At 40.5% G+C, this 16,331-nt stretch overlaps 1 protein-coding gene across 1 annotated transcript in view; it reads left to right on the forward strand.

Moving 5' to 3' along the window:
- Positions 1–16,331, forward strand: part of LOC149290624 (ankyrin and armadillo repeat-containing protein-like) — a 48,688-nt gene that overhangs the window by 15,257 nt on the left and 17,100 nt on the right. Inside the window, exons 9-17 of the mRNA XM_089488427.1 lie at positions 187–291; positions 793–1,037; positions 2,002–2,170; positions 9,964–10,205; positions 11,861–12,014; positions 12,091–12,252; positions 12,555–12,661; positions 14,187–14,309; positions 15,267–15,425. Coding sequence (XP_089344553.1) covers positions 187–291; positions 793–1,037; positions 2,002–2,170; positions 9,964–10,205; positions 11,861–12,014; positions 12,091–12,252; positions 12,555–12,661; positions 14,187–14,309; positions 15,267–15,425 — 1,466 coding nt within the window. The remainder of the gene's footprint in view (positions 1–186; positions 292–792; positions 1,038–2,001; positions 2,171–9,963; positions 10,206–11,860; positions 12,015–12,090; positions 12,253–12,554; positions 12,662–14,186; positions 14,310–15,266; positions 15,426–16,331) is intronic.

A 16,331-nucleotide genomic window follows, 5' to 3' on the forward strand; every position in this document is an offset into this window, starting at 1 on the left:
TTTACAGCTTCACCAAATTCTTTGGGGCTCTCTGTTGCTATATATATATATATATATATATATATATATATATATATATATATAATTTGTTACCATCTATAAAATTGATTGCTGCTCTGCCTCTATTTTTGGTAAGTAAGTGTGATGTTTGTATTAAAATGCCTTTATTTTGTTGCTGATCCCCAGATATGCTAAAGTCTAAAGACTCACACAGAAAAGAAATGGCAGCCAGGTGCCTGGAGGTTCTCTGTGTAGTTAAGCAAAGCTACTGGGAGGACATTTATAAAGCAGGTGAGGGTTCAATGATTGTCCTTGGCAACCACATATAAAAGTGTTTATAAATATGTAAGCTGTCTCAGAAATAATTACTGAAATACAAGTACTGGAGTTTTGGTACATACCTAAATAGCAACACAATTCCCTGAAGAGTTAAACTGCGGGAACCGATGCGCTGATCCATACATTTTTGGTGGTATTTGATTTGATTTGAACCCCAATAACTTTCACCTGCAAAAAAAGCCTTATTAGAAGAAATAATGAACAATGCATATTTTAAGGGGGAACTGTCAAGTTCAGGGCTTTTAGGATAACTTCATTCAAACCACCTATAGTTTTCGCATATTAAAAAAAAAAATTTGCTTTAAATATCTGACCGTTTTTATGAAATTTTGAACTATTCCCAGCTTAGTGAATAAACTTTTTAACCTATATACATTTAGACAGATAAATAACTTGTCACATAATACTTCTGCTTTTTTTTTATAATTTATTTTTTGTATCTCCTAATTACAGGAAGTATCCCCTGTCTGGTTGAGCTTTTAAACAGCAGTCAGAGTAATCTGGAGTGTTTAGCCTCAGGGGTTTTAAGCAATATTTCCAACAATGTTCCAGTTTCAAAAGCTCTTGTTGAATCCAGAGCCATCCCAGTCCTGATTCGATTACTACGCTCCCGCCAGCCAGAACTACAGTCTCGATGCGCCGTTATTCTCTCAGATATTGCCCAGGTGGACAATAATTCAGATGTCATTGCAGAAATGGTAAGGTTACTAAATTACACAAAAAAAGACCTCATCGTGAGGTCAAAACATTGTTCTTTCTCTCAATAAATCTGCCTGACGTTGGAACTCTTGAGTGCCTGGAGACTTTATTTATCTACTAAATTACACAAAGACATTTGAAGGTGTAGCTAAAGAAGCACATTGCCTAAAATATTTTGTATAATACATGGAGCCCATGACAGGCTAGTAATGTTTTCTGGTACTCACCGATTATGAGTAATTTTTTGTTCTTTTTATTTTTTTTATTAATTTTAATTTCGTTTTTCAAAATTAGAGAAGTAATATGGATATTTGCCAGTACATAAATGCTTTGGGGTATCATGGCCTAGTCAAGAACATCATTTCAGCTACTTAGGCTTTAGATCTTGGAAGGAAAACTTGGACATTTTAAAGTCATTGGCAATTAATCACATACTTTATATTAGTTGTCTCTAAACTTACATGTACATGAATTTTAATTTTCTGACATCAATAAAAATCCATGCACGTACTAATTTGCGTGCAGAAAAACAAACATTGGTGTCAATGCACAGTGGTCTTCAAATATTTGTTATACTCATATTAGTGTCTAAAGTGCTCTTAAATAGTACAATACTTTTAATTTATAACACATTAATGGAAAGCTAAGATTCTGGAAAGTGATGATGTGCTGGTGAAAATACCGTACAGAGGTACCAAAAAATAATAAAACCTAATAGAAGCAATAAAAACATTATTGTTTATCAGAGATGTTTACTTTGAGAAATTAACTTCACCCATAGGAAACAATAAAGGCAGAAGCATGGAGTATAGTGTAACTGTAAAACTACAGCAGTGAGGTGCGCAGAAAATATCATAAAAATGAACCGGAGAAACGTATTTGTCCCATTAAAGTGATCCACTGAGACAAAAATATGTCAATGGGATTAATATTTATTTTTTCATATATGTGAAATTGTTTTAGGATGGAATTTCTCCCTTGGTCCAGCTTCTCTACGAAGAATTGGAAGATGTGCTAGTGAATGTTATAAACTGTATCCGGGTTTTATGTACAAAACACCCAGAAAACCAACAGAAAGTCAAAGATCTTGGTGGTATCCCACTCCTTGTGGATTTTCTATCTGCCAAATCAGGTAAAGAAAATCAAAATACAATTTTAAGGATTTGTGGATTTGGGCTTGCTTCAACCCTTAATCTCACCTCCTAAGCGACCGAGGCATTTCAGTGACACCGAAAAACCCATCTCAGGACGCAATGTGTTCGCTTCGAAAAGTGGTCACAAGTCAACCATGCATGTAGTGCAACCATGCTTTCTAATCACAATGTGATTAGTAAAATAAAATACGAAAAGAAAAAAAATGGTAATTTCCCAGTGATGTCACCATCAGGGGAACTATCCAGGTCCAACAAAATGTAAAAAAATAACATTTATATATACCGTATTGGCTCGAATATAGGCCGCACTTTCCCCCCCCACTTTAAGTCTATTTCGGGGTCTAGCGCCCGACGCCCGGGACATGCAATTCCGTGGGCCGGGCAGCCAGCGGGGTTAGGATACAGATCCCCCGCAGCGGTGCAGGGGACCCGTATCCTAGTCTCTGATACGCTCAGACAGCCTCCCCTGCCAGCACTTCCCATGGGGGGAGTGCCGGCATGGGAGATTGTCTAAGCGCATCGCGCTTTTGCACGTAAACAGCCTCCGCTGCCGGCACGTCTGCACGATGTGCTTTAACAATCTCCCTTGCCGGGAATTCCCACGGGGGGAGTCCCGGCAAGGGAGATTTTTAAAGCACATCTTGCAGACGTGCCGGCAGCGGAGGTTGTTTCTGCTCGCATCGCCGCTGCCGGTGAATGTCTGCGCGAACAATCTTCCTTGCCGGTACTTCCCACGGCGGAAGTGCCGGCACCGGAAGTTGAATAAGTGTTATGTGTAGATGTCCCCCGCCGGCCCCGCAAGACCCCGTGGAGTCTGGTGGGGGGGACATCTTGGGGACAGAGTGGCAGCATATTTCGGGGGGGGTAGAGTGACAGCATATCTCGGGGGGGTAGAGTGGCAGCATATCCCGGGGGGTACATCTTCGGGACAGAGTGGCAGCATATCTCGGGGGGGGGGAGCAGAAACGTTTTCCATTAAAAAAGCACCTAACTTTTAGGGTGCGGCCTATATTCGGGTGCGGCCTATATCCGAGCCAATACGGTATTGTGACAGGCCTCCCTTTTCCTTGGGATTTTTGTGAAGGATCTTGGCTGTAACCACAGTCTTCTAGGGTAAATGAAGTCCAGGACACATCCAGCTCAGCTTCAATGTTTATTTAAAAGGAATAAACAGCAGCAGTTGTAAGCAGAATAACAGTCTTTGCTTAGGACAAAACGGGTCACAAGTTACCATCAATATGGCTTTGCAGAGAGAAAACCACCCCTCAGTTCATCAGCTCTCCTAGCTGGCATAACAGTGGCTTCCCCCTCTGAATCAGGCTCAAACCCTTTAACCTTCTGCCTGCTAATTAATCAGCCACAGGTGAGCTGTTACTTAGTCCACACCTGTGGAGCTCCTATCCAGAATGCAGGCTCTGGACTGGATCAAAACAGCAATTAGTGCTGTTGGAGCACTGGCCCACCCTGCTCTTCCAGGTGCTCCGCCCCAGGGACCCTTACCAGGTTTTGCAAACTGACAGTAGTGCAGTTTGTAAACAAACAACATATTTCCCTGGGACATATTTTAAAGCAGGCTACTATTGACCAAGGCTGGTCTAATATACCTGCCATCTATCACTTTACCACACCTTTTGTCACATATCCTCCCCCCCAGCTCAGACCTAGGGGGTTGAGCGACCATGGATATCAGAGCATGTACTCTGGAAAGGCCATCAGCATTTCCCTGTTTGAGGCCTGCCCTGTGTTCCACTGTGAAATTAAAGGATTGCAAACTCAAAAACCACCTGGTAATTCTGGAGTTTTTCTCTTTGTTTTGACACATCCAAGTCAAAGGTGCGTGATCTGTTATTAACCGGAATTTCCGACCCAGCAGGTAGTATTTAAGAGACTCTAATGCCCATTTAATAGCGAGACACTCCTTTTCTACAATAGAGTAGTTTTTCTCTTGTGGGTTTAGTTTCCTGCTCAAAAAGAACACAGGATGTTCTTCACCCTGATATTCCTGGGAAAGGACAGCTCCTAAGCCCACATCAGAAGCATCCGTCTGAACTATGAAGCTTCTGGAGAAGTCCGGAGTTACTAAGACTGGTTGGGCACAGATAGCCTCCTTCAGTCTTTTAAAAGCTTTTTCTGCTTCAGGGCTCCATTTAACCATAACTGGGTACCTTGCCTTAGTGAGGTCAGTTAGAGGAGCAGCAATGGTAGCAAAATCTGGAATAAACCTCCTATAGTAACCAGTCAAACCCAAAAATGCCCTTACTTGTTTTTTCGTAAGTGGCTGTGGCCATTTTTGTATGGCTTCCACTTTTGCAGTTTGTGGTTTAACCAATCCTCTCCCAATTGAATATCCTAAGTACTTAGCCTCTTCCAAGCCAATAGTACATTTGGAAGGATTGGCAGTTAAACCTGCCGAGCGGATAGAATCAAGCACTGCTTGAACTTTTGGAAGATGGGATTCCCAGTCTGTACTGTGGATGACAACATCATCCAAATAAGCAGCGGCATAGCGAGTATGGGGTTTAAGAATTCTGTCCATCATTCGTTGGAATGTGGCAGGTGCACCATGTAACCCAAATGGCAATACAGTGTACTGAAACAGGCCACTGGGTGTTGAAAAGGCTGTTATTTCCTTGGCCTGGTCTGTGAGAGGGACTTGCCAGTAACCTTTTGTCAGGTCTAGAGTTGTCAAATAGCGTGCTTTACCCAGTCTTTCTATCAACTCATCAACTCTTGGCATCGGGTACGCGTCAAATTTTGAGATGCCATTCAACTTCCGATAGTCATTACAGAATCTCCATGTGCCATCCGGTTTTGGCACCAATACAATAGGACTGCTCCAGTCACTCTGGGATTCCTCAATGACTCCAAGTTTTAGCATTTTTTCGACCTCTATGTTAATAGCCTCCCGCCGGGCCTCAGGTATTCTATAGGGTTTGAGATTAACCCTTTTTCCTGGTTCTGTGACTATGTCATGTTTGATAACATTAGTCTTTCCTGGGACTACAGAGAAAACATCCTTATTTCTTCTTATAAAATCCCTGACCTCTTGCTTCTGATGTATAGATAGTGTCTCGGCTATATTTACCTCTGGCTCGGCCTTAGGAGGTTCTGAAGGCTTTAAAGCTACCAAGACCTCTCTGTCTTTCCAAGGTTTCAGCAGATTTACATGATACAACTGCTCAGGCTTTCTTCTACCTGGTTGCCTAACTTTATAATTGACGTCACTCACTTTCTCGATTATCTCGTATGGTCCATGCCAAGTTGCCAGGAACTTATTCTCTACTGTAGGGACCAGTACCAACACCCTGTCTCCAGGCTGAAACACTCTGATTCGGGCATTACGATTATAACTGTTTTTCTGAGCCTGCTGAGCTTTCTGCATGTGTTCCCTGACAATAGGCAAAATAGTAGCCATTCTATCCTGCATTTGAGATATGTGCTCAATTACGCTCCGGTAGGGTGTGCTCTCCTGCTCCCAGGTCTCTTTAGCTATATCCAGCATTCCACGGGGATGCCTCCCATACAACAATTCAAAAGGAGAGAAGCCTGTGGAGGCCTGTGGAACCTCCCTAATGGAGAACATTAGATATGGCAATAAACAATCCCAGTTTTTCCCGTCAGTGTCAATTACTTTCCGTAACATACTCTTAAGGGTTTTATTAAATCTTTCTACTAAACCATCAGTCTGTGGGTGATATACTGAGGTCTTAAGGTGTTTAACCTGCAGGAGTCTGCATAGCTCTTTGGTGACCCTGGACATAAAAGGGGTCCCCTGGTCCGTCAGGATTTCCTTGGGGATACCCACTCTGCTAAACATCAGCATTAGCTCCTTTGCTATTGACTTTGCAGAGGAATTACGTAAGGGTATGGCTTCAGGGTATCGTGTTGCATAGTCCAGAACGACTAGTATATACTGATGCCCTCTAGCGGATTTTATCAGTGGCCCTACTAAGTCCATAGCGATCCTTTCAAAGGGTACATCTATGATAGGTAGGGGAACTAGCGGACTACGGAAAGCCTTGAACGGGGCCCTGTGCTGGCATTCAGGGCATGAAGAGCAATAGTTTGTTATAGCAGCAAGCACTCCAGGCCAGTAAAAACGTTTAAGGACTCTCTCTCTGGTTTTATCAACTCCAAGGTGTCCTCCTAGTATGTGGCTGTGAGCCAACTTCAATACTATATTACGGAAAGCCTGTGGAACCAACAGCTGCTTAATAGTATCTGCAGCTTTCTTTTCTACACGGTAGATTAAGTCATTTAACGTTTCAAAATAAGGGAATGACAGTGCTTCTCCTGGCTGAGCAGCAACCCCATTTACAACCTTTATATTGTTTCGGGCTGCAATTAAAGTGGGATCTTCCCACTGTGCGCTTTTAAAGTTACCAGGACTGATCCCTATGTCCAATAAGTCATCATTCTCTGCAGTATTAGCCGGCTCCTCACTAGTTTGTTCTGGGTTGTCCCCCACTAGTACTGGTTTAGGGTAGTAAGGTTTTCCCGGGTGTCTCTCCCGATGGTCAAAATCCAATTCGGTATTGGCAAAAGGAAACACATAATCCTCATCAGCTTGGTTAATTTCTGACGAGCTTTGGCCTGTCTTTTCTGCAGAGGCCCATAATTCTAGAAAATGGGGAAAATCTCTACCTATTACCACCTGCTGGGATAGTCTAGGTACTACACCCACTCTGTACTTTAGAGAACCATACGGGGTTCCAATATTTACTTCTGCTGTGGGATACTCTCTCTTATCCCCATGAACACAGATAATTCCCACTTTTTGTACATGATCAGACTTCACATAGGGTATTACAGATTCTGCTACTAATGTGACCATACTTCCTGAATCAAGTAATGCTTTAGACATTTTTCCATTCACATTAACATAGCACCAATAAGAGTTATTATCATAGTCATTGTTAATAGACGCAACACAATTAAACAAAAATGAATGCATTCCCTCATTTTCACCCATATTGCACTCCATAGGTTCATCCTTCAAGGGGCATTCTTTAGCCATATGACCAGCCTCATTGCACCTAAAGCACTTCACAGCATAGTCTGACCCCCAATTAGTTCCTCTCCCAGGCCTATTACGTCTGGTTAACCCTGTGAGTCCTGGAGTATTGTCCCTGGTGTCCTGAGAATATAGCTGCAGTTCTTCAGCCCCCCTTAAACCCAGAACAGTCTTACCAAGTCTTGCAGAATCCTTGACCTTAGAATTGCGGGGTTTATCTGGTGAAGCAGGGCTTAACAGTTCTCCTGCAGCCACATATCTTTCCACCAAGGCAATTAGCTGGTCTGCTGTGTGTGGATCACTCTGGCTGACCCATCGACGCAGGGCCGCTGGTAAACCACGCAAAAATCGATCCATCACTAGGATTTCCACAATGTGGCTAGCTGAATTGACTTCAGGTTGTAACCATTTCCGGGCCAGATGTATGAGGTCAAACATTTGGGATCTTGCAGCTTTGTCCTGGGAAAATGCCCATGAGTGGAATCTTTGGGCACGTACCGCAGAGGTTACCCCTAGACGTGCCAGGATCTCAGCTTTCAATTTTCTGTAGTTGCTTGCTTCTGCAGGCTCTAGGTCATAGTACGCCTTCTGCGGCTCTCCGCTCAGGAATGGTGCCAGTACGCTTGCCCACTCGGTAGCCGGCCATTTCTCTCTCTCTGCTGTGCGTTCAAATGCCAGAAGGTAAGCTTCAACATCATCTGATGCAGTCATCTTTTGGAGGTAGTGGCTTGCCCGAATCATCTTTGGTCCTGGGGATCCCGCCTCAGGGTCCAAGTCCAGCTTTTCAGAAATAGCTTGGATCTCCTGCTGTAGCGCACGGGTAGCATTTTGCTGCTCTTCACGGGTTACTTTAAATGCCTCAAGTTGTGCCACTGCAATCTGTTGCACTAAGGTTTCAGTGCTTTCTATTTGTGCTTTGGCCAGGAGTTTAGCATTCTCTGCCTGGGTCAGTACCAATTGCTGCAGAACTGCACTGTTTTCTGTAGCTCTCCTGTTAGCCTCCTGTTGCACAGTGGTGGATTGGATCAAAGCCTTGATAATATCCTCCATGTTGAGCTGTAACTGACTTCTACCCACAGACTTACGTGGATGCCTGCATTCTCCACCATATGTGACAGGCCTCCCTTTTCCTTGGGATTTTTGTGAAGGATCTTGGCTGTAACCACAGTCTTCTAGGGTAAATGAAGTCCAGGACACATCCAGCTCAGCTTCAATGTTTATTTAAAAGGAATAAACAGCAGCAGTTGTAAGCAGAATAACAGTCTTTGCTTAGGACAAAACGGGTCACAAGTTACCATCAATATGGCTTTGCAGAGAGAAAACCACCCCTCAGTTCATCAGCTCTCCTAGCTGGCATAACAGTGGCTTCCCCCTCTGAATCAGGCTCAAACCCTTTAACCTTCTGCCTGCTAATTAATCAGCCACAGGTGAGCTGTTACTTAGTCCACACCTGTGGAGCTCCTATCCAGAATGCAGGCTCTGGACTGGATCAAAACAGCAATTAGTGCTGTTGGAGCACTGGCCCACCCTGCTCTTCCAGGTGCTCCGCCCCAGGGACCCTTACCAGGTTTTGCAAACTGACAGTAGTGCAGTTTGTAAACAAACAACATATTTCCCTGGGACATATTTTAAAGCAGGCTACTATTGACCAAGGCTGGTCTAATATACCTGCCATCTATCACTTTACCACACCTTTTGTCACAGGTATATATATATATATATATAAGTTTATTTTTACGAGCAAGTCCTAAAATAAGCGCTATTACTTCACATAAATTCTCACATGGAATGAATTGAAATACTGGCACGTTAAATGCTCATGGGGTGTCTAGTTTAAAAAAAAAAAAAAAAGATTTGATGGGGTCAATCGAATTGGCCGCGCACACAATGACCAGATGTCCAAATTCCAAACAAATACATACCTCACAAAGGTGGTCTTTTAGCCCCCAAACAACCCAACAAACCCATGCATGGGTATGGTACTGTACTCACTGTACTCGGGAGATGTTGCTGAACACATGTTGGGCTGTTGTTTGACGGTGACAAATACCAGGACCTGTTAATTCATACCTGAAGTAAAATGTGTGTGAAATAAAAACACAAAAAAATGATTACCACAAAGTTTGACAAAGACTGTTGGTAGAATTAGTGCATGGAAAGAGTTGTCTAGTTTTCACACATATAAGGTTGGTGGAGGTAAATTAAACTGACCGGCTTCAAAGATGTCCCAAATAGCACATGGGGCAAAACGACCAGATTTGAAATAAAAAAGGGTTTTGAAATAGCAATATGCTACTTGTACTTATTGCCCCACAAAACCATAGTAACATTGGGTATTTCTAAACCCAGGACAAATTGTAGAATCTGTTTAGCAGGTTTTTTTCATTAGCTTTTGTAGATGAGTAAAGAATTTTTCAAAGTATGAAAAGGTCATTTTTTCCTCAAAATTTTTCACCATATTTTATAATTTTTTATAGTAAAATATATGATATGATCAAAATAATGGTATCTAAAGGAAGCTCTTCTTGACCTAAGAAAAACCCAATATATAACTTGTGTGGATTCAGTAAATGAATCCATTCAATCCACTTCACCAATTTGGACTATTCTGTGTATGTCCATTACATGAAATCCAAATAAAAATCCATTTTAATTCCATTTTGTAATGCAACAAAATAGGAAAAATGCCAAGGTAGCTGAATACTTTACTTTTGTAAGGCACTGTAATTAACATTGCGCTTTTGTTTCTGTTTAAAGATATTTTGGTAAGCACATCTGCAACTGCAATTGCTAAATTTGCTGAAGGGAATAAACTAATCCAGGATGCTATTGCAGAAGAAAATGCAATTGTTTCCCTTATTAACATAATGGCTGGAAGGAAACTCAATATACAAGTAAAAGCCGCCATGGCTATAGAGGCGATTGCTGATCATAATCCAGCAATACAAAAGGAGTTTTTGGACAAATCTGTGACAAAACATATCTCCAAGCTGCTGAAGGCAAGTTTATTTTTTAATACGTTCTATAATCATGGAAAGATGCAGGACTACACATAAAATTGTAGCTCAGCGTATGGGAGTTTTGGCATGCAGGGATGGAAAGCAAGGTGAGGGGATAGGTAGACACCAGCCCATGGAGTTCCCTTTTGCAGTTACTGTATGTAAGGAAGAACAGCATTTTAAAATAAAACCAAAATGCTCAGTTGCATATTAAGGAATACAGCAAAAAATAGGAAGGTAAAAGCGCTAAGAACAATAAAAACAGCAATAAAATAAATAGTCCTATAAATAGCAGCAGCCCACTCGCCAAGGTTTCCTCTTCTTGGCTTGGTAAATAACTTAGAGGTCACAGGAGATAGTGGTTGCGCATACTGGAGAAGAAAGTCACAGTAATATAATATGTGGCTGGCACCGTGTGGTAAAGAGTTAAGGAATGGGTACTCACATTTTTTGGGGACTTAAGCAATTAGTCCCACAAAACTTGCATGGGCGATACAATCCTCGCCTGGGGATATCTTTAGCAGCAGTCCTGTGTAGTTCTTTTTTTTGGTTCTCAGGATAAGGTGCACATAAAAAGTTAAACAGAAATAGGCATAGTGCTTTCTGTATATATAAAATGAATAAAACAAATCAAAACAGTTCACGATATACTCACAATATGGTGAGCAATAAATGGATTGCTCACACCTTCTGGCGCAGGTGGAATGATCCCTACCAAGGATATAAACTTGCGTGTTTAAAACAATAAAAGGATAGCAGGAGCAGAAATGGTTAAAAACCATTAAAAGGTCAATAAAAATAGCACAAACGCGTTTCACCTACTAAATAGGCTTCCTCAGAGTGTCTAAAAGAGCTCCTGGCACTGAAATCCTTATATAATAAATTCAAACAGTGTGAGTACCCATTCCTTAACTCTTTACCACACGGTGCCAGCCACATTTTATATTACTGTGACTTTCTTCTCCAGTATGCGCAACCACTATCTCCTGTGACCTCCATATTAAGGAATACGTTTGTAACCGGCTCTATACCTCAGCAAAACGATAGCTCTCCAGAGAAACCAAACACTGTGAGTCTGTAAAGTTGGAGAAAATGATGTATTGTTACTGAATGTGATGAAAGCCATCTGCGACCAACTACTTTGGCACTTGTTGATTATCCGGAGTAACACAGTTGGAGTGATCTGTATATATCAGCCAAATATATCCAGTAGTTGGCTGATAAATACTTAGCAAATAAAACCAGGCTGATTTACATACTGAAGCAGGCCAAGTTTCACATAGAGGTAATATTGAATAATAAAGATTAACCAAAAGGATGTTACACAAAGGTATATACGGTATATACCCTTCCAATATTTACAATAAAGTTTAGACTTGAGACAAAGAAACATCTCGGAGCTCTAAACTTGCTGTGCAAGTTGTCAAGTAGTTGAATCAAAAACATGTTTCTGTATGGGATTGCTCAGTGTACCATTTGAGGAATTTAAGGTTTGTGAATATGTTTTGTGTTAGAAATAAATCCAGTTTAATACATTTGCTGTATTTCAAATTTCCTTTTTATGTTGCAAAGATGCCAATGTACATATTGTTTTGGTTTCAACTGTTGGCCCTATATAAATAAAAGATAATAATAATAATATTTTGCCATTCCAGGTTTTTCAGTTGGAGGTCAGAGAACAAGGATGTATAGCCCTCTGGACACTGGCTGGTCAAACAAGAAAACAACAGAAAACCATGGCAGAACAGATTGGTTACAACTTTATCATAGACATGCTGTTGTCACCATCTGATAAAATGCAATATGTTGGTGAGTTCTCTGCCCTCTAACAAATCATTGGTCAACCTAACATAGATAATTGACATGTATATTGACTATTTTGAAGGTGGAGAAGCTGTGATTGCTCTGTGTAAAGACAGCAAACAGCACCAAGACCAGATATGTGAAGGCAATGGCATTGGACCTCTGGTACGACTCTTAAGAAACTCAAAAGTGCAGGAAGGGACTCTTCTCAGCATTATAAAAGCCCTGGGAACCATGTGTATTGGTATGTTTTTTTTCCATTGGTGACAAAAACGTAGAATGGTGCTTATTGAAATGTGTTATTTTTTTGCAGTTCAAATATAGAAGAATCCCTTATTTTAAACCATAAACTAAAATGTCAGCTATCACTAGGGCATGGTATACATGCACCAATATATGGCTATAGTGATTGTAATAAAGTATCTCTGCTGGACTCATTTATTTACATTATATGTACTGTTTCTGTGGTGTAATCCAACTACAGACCTGAGAAAGTGTTACATGGAAACAAGATGATCCAGGAAAATAATATTTTTCTCTAAATAGGTGTTGCTCATATAAACAATCAGATAAGCCAGGAAACAATCGTGGAGGAGCAGGCACTGCCAACTCTTGTTCATCTTCTGAAAACTCATAGTTCCCTTACAATTAAGGTAGGAAAATAACAATTAAGTTTTATACTTATGGATTGAAGGTTTATTATTTAACGTCTTAAGGACAGAGCTGTTTTTTATTTTCTGTACCCTTCATGACAATGGCTGTTTCTGTGTTACTCATGTTTAGCTGTAATTTATAACACAAGTTATACATTGTTTGTTTCCAAGACAAGAAAGGATTTCTTTAGTTACCATTATTTTCTTTATCCATGTAAGGATTTCTGTGAAGATATAGTGCTAATTTTAGGACTTTTTTTTTATTATTTCTTTTTAATATTTAGTTTACTAACCACAATGTCATTAGTAAGCTGGGCTCCATTGACTTGCATGATTGAATGTAATACCTGTACTCAACCTGCAGGAGGAGCTCAGAGTTCTAAGGAGTGTTTGGAGAGCTCTTTTGGGAACTTGTTTTTTTTAATTGCAAGAGGCAAAATCTCTTGTTATGGCAGTTGTGGCCTGTTGCAAATGTCAACTTAAGTTACCTACTGAGTCACATGATCACTCGAATCTTTTTTTGTTTCTCATCTCGGACATCATCAACTGAGCTTTATAAGTGCTGTCTTTGAATACAGAAGAGACTATTTCTATTTTCAGTCATTGGCAGAGTTAAAATCACTCTTACCCCGTTTGTGACTAAGAATTTTACCCCTCTTAATGACATTGTTGCCCTTTTTACTAAATCTTTGTTAAAGCATGAGTCCCCTTTTCCGTGTTTAGCGTACCCACGTAATTTATATATGTAAAAACAGTAAAAGACTTTTTAATTTTTCTTAGGACTTCTTCATCAAGTTAAGTGCTACTAAGTAGAATAACATGAATGCATTTTGCTTACTTACATACTACAATGTGTTTCTTTATTTTTGGACTTTTTTTATATATATTTCTAGTGGGAGGGGCATATATTTTTTAAATGTTTTTTTTTATTTCTATTTTTTATTATTTTTACTTATTTTACCTTTTTTTTTTGACTGGAGATCCCTTTGGGGTCCTTAAAGACTTGGTACCGCATGCATAGTACCCCTTATGATGTCATGGTAATATCACTGTCGTTTTACATTGATCCCCATTGCTGCTGACCACAAAGCAACATTTGCCTGCATTGCTGATTGCAGTACCTGTGATCAGCCTGTGGATAAACCCTTCAGAAACATTTTTACTGTTAACAGTTTCCAGCTGTGTCAGTACTGAGAATGCTGGCATAGGATATCCGAACTTCTGTTTGGTCATAATTTGTTATTCCTGTGTAACCAGTGCTAGTGGGCTCATACCTAATGACAGTCTGATCTCCCTTGGATCAGCGGGGAAACAACCCGCCATTGCAAAAACTGAAGGACGTACTATTATGTACTTGGTCATATAGACCAGAATTTATAGGACTTATTAGTAGTATATCCTATTGCTGTGGATAGTTCCAATTTATGTATTTACTTGTTTTTAGAGAATTAGTACCCTTAAGTTGTTTTTGTTCCCAATATGAGAAACGCTTCATCTCCTCTCGTGTTGTGGTTTAAACAAACAGGTTGAAGCAGCTTGGGCACTTGCTTGCATTGTCTTGAGAAATTCCACTTTGCAAACCTATTTACATGAAAAAGAAGGATTTAAGTACATTGATGTTCTGGATCTTCTTTATGCTTCAGATAAGGTACTAATAATTGTTTTTCCCTATAGAAGGGGGAATTAAATGCTACACTTGTAATCAAATCCCCTAACCAACATTTTCATTAACAAATACCTGTAGCAGGTGCTTTTTATTTGTTTTAATCAGTGTAATGTTTGGAGAAATTTGATTTAAAAGAGAGTGTTTGTTTTTATTTAGTAAAGACAAAACTATCATAACTGGTAACTTTCTCTACCACATACCATTGTACGCTTTCTTCATTCCACTTTCTAAAGCTGTCAAAATAATTTTAAATCAGTTGGTGTGGTGGGAAGTCAAGAGGTGTTACAGGGACACTGTACCCAAGGCTGGGTACCCCTGTTTGAGGGCTGAGGAGCCGCTGCTGCTTGCCATGATCCCGGGCAGGACGAGGTATCGAGACCCCAGATATCATCCCTCATACGGATAGCTACTGCTATCCACGGATCAGTCAAACCACAATTCGTGCAGTAAAGCAAGGACACTTTTATTTCAAACACATAGAACTTATATAGATCCTTAATTCTATCAACATTCCTCTAACAGACGTTCTCAATACACAGAACCCAACCCCAAATGCCATCAGCTCGGGGAGTACACAGGCAAAAACTCACAGGCCCGCAAACATATTCCTACCACCGTTACATTTTGAGAGCTCTTTGCTTATGCTTTTGATTCATGTAGTTGAAGTCTGTACTAGATATGACATTGTAGTTACAGGTTGGACCTTGTAATGTGGTAGATGTGGGTGAAAAAAAGAGGTTTATGTCAGACAGGTCTCTTTAGAGCTCGTGTATGCTACAAACTAATGTTTAACCGGTACTTTTCTCTACCAGTCAGCATTTGACCATCCATAACACTCTTGTTTAAGAGAAGATATGTGTAGATGATAATTTTTTTAATTTTATCTATGACAACATATTAACATTTTTAGTAAGTAAAAAATCCTATCATTTATTTCAGAATATTTGCTTACGAGCTGGATATGCACTGGCTCTGTTTGCTTACAACAGTAGCTTGCAGCAGTTTTACATTTTGGAGACTGGAGGTATTGAGATTGCAGTCTTTGAACCTTTCTTTGAGTCAAACATTGAGACAGAAAGAGCTATGGCTGCATTTCAGGTATTTAAATTACTGTAATATTTTTCCCTTCATGATGTAAGCCTGATTCTTTTTAACGGATGTAGTATCTAGTTTCCTCTATGCAATTCAGAATTTACACAACAATAGATAAATAGTCTGGTTACTAGAAGCATTCTCACTAGGTTTTTAAACTCCACACATAGTGTGCATAAAGAGAGATGCACTAAACTGGGACATGGATGCTGAGAAACTGTTGCCTGGAAGTAGAGGACTGCAAAAAACTTGCGTGCGGTCTTGCTTGGGTGGCGGGCGGGAGCGGGCGGTCAGGCACAGTGCCTGCAGTTCCCGGTAATCCTGCGCAGTCCCGCAAGGCTGCCTTCGCGCTGCTCCCTTGTAGTGATGTCCGGATCATGAACGTATCGTTCATTTGATCCGGTTCTTTTTAGTGATCCGGATGAGTCGGTTCACTAGACTGAACGATTCGTTTGTAGCGGTTCAGTCTGTGAATCATCATGCAGCTGTAACCTGATCCTAGAGCTGTGAGTCATCTGCAGAGCACTCTGGGGTCAGGTTACAGCTCATTAATTCTCACAGGAACGATGACTCATAGAGTCAGAGATTCGTTCAAAGAGTCGAATGATCCGAAGAGTCGAATGAACCGAAGAGTCGAATGAACCGAAGAGTCGAATGAACCGAAGAGTCGAATGATTCGAATCTTACAGGGATCCGGATCTTACAAGGATCCGAATCTTACAGAGATTCGAATCATTCAGAGAAAATCACTGATACCATACTTTTATAAATAAATACATTAATAATGTTCACACTGCCCCCAGGATTTAGATTCCCCTGAGTTTGCCCCCCTTTACCTATAACTGCACCTACAGTTAACTTTATTAAATTAATTAAATTAACCCTCAATCATCAGCATAAAATTAACCCTTA

This window comes from Sceloporus occidentalis, unplaced genomic scaffold (assembly GCF_023333645.1).
Source record: "Sceloporus occidentalis isolate IW3139 unplaced genomic scaffold, rSceOcc1.0.p SCAF_38, whole genome shotgun sequence".
Lineage (NCBI taxonomy): Eukaryota > Metazoa > Chordata > Lepidosauria > Squamata > Phrynosomatidae > Sceloporus > Sceloporus occidentalis.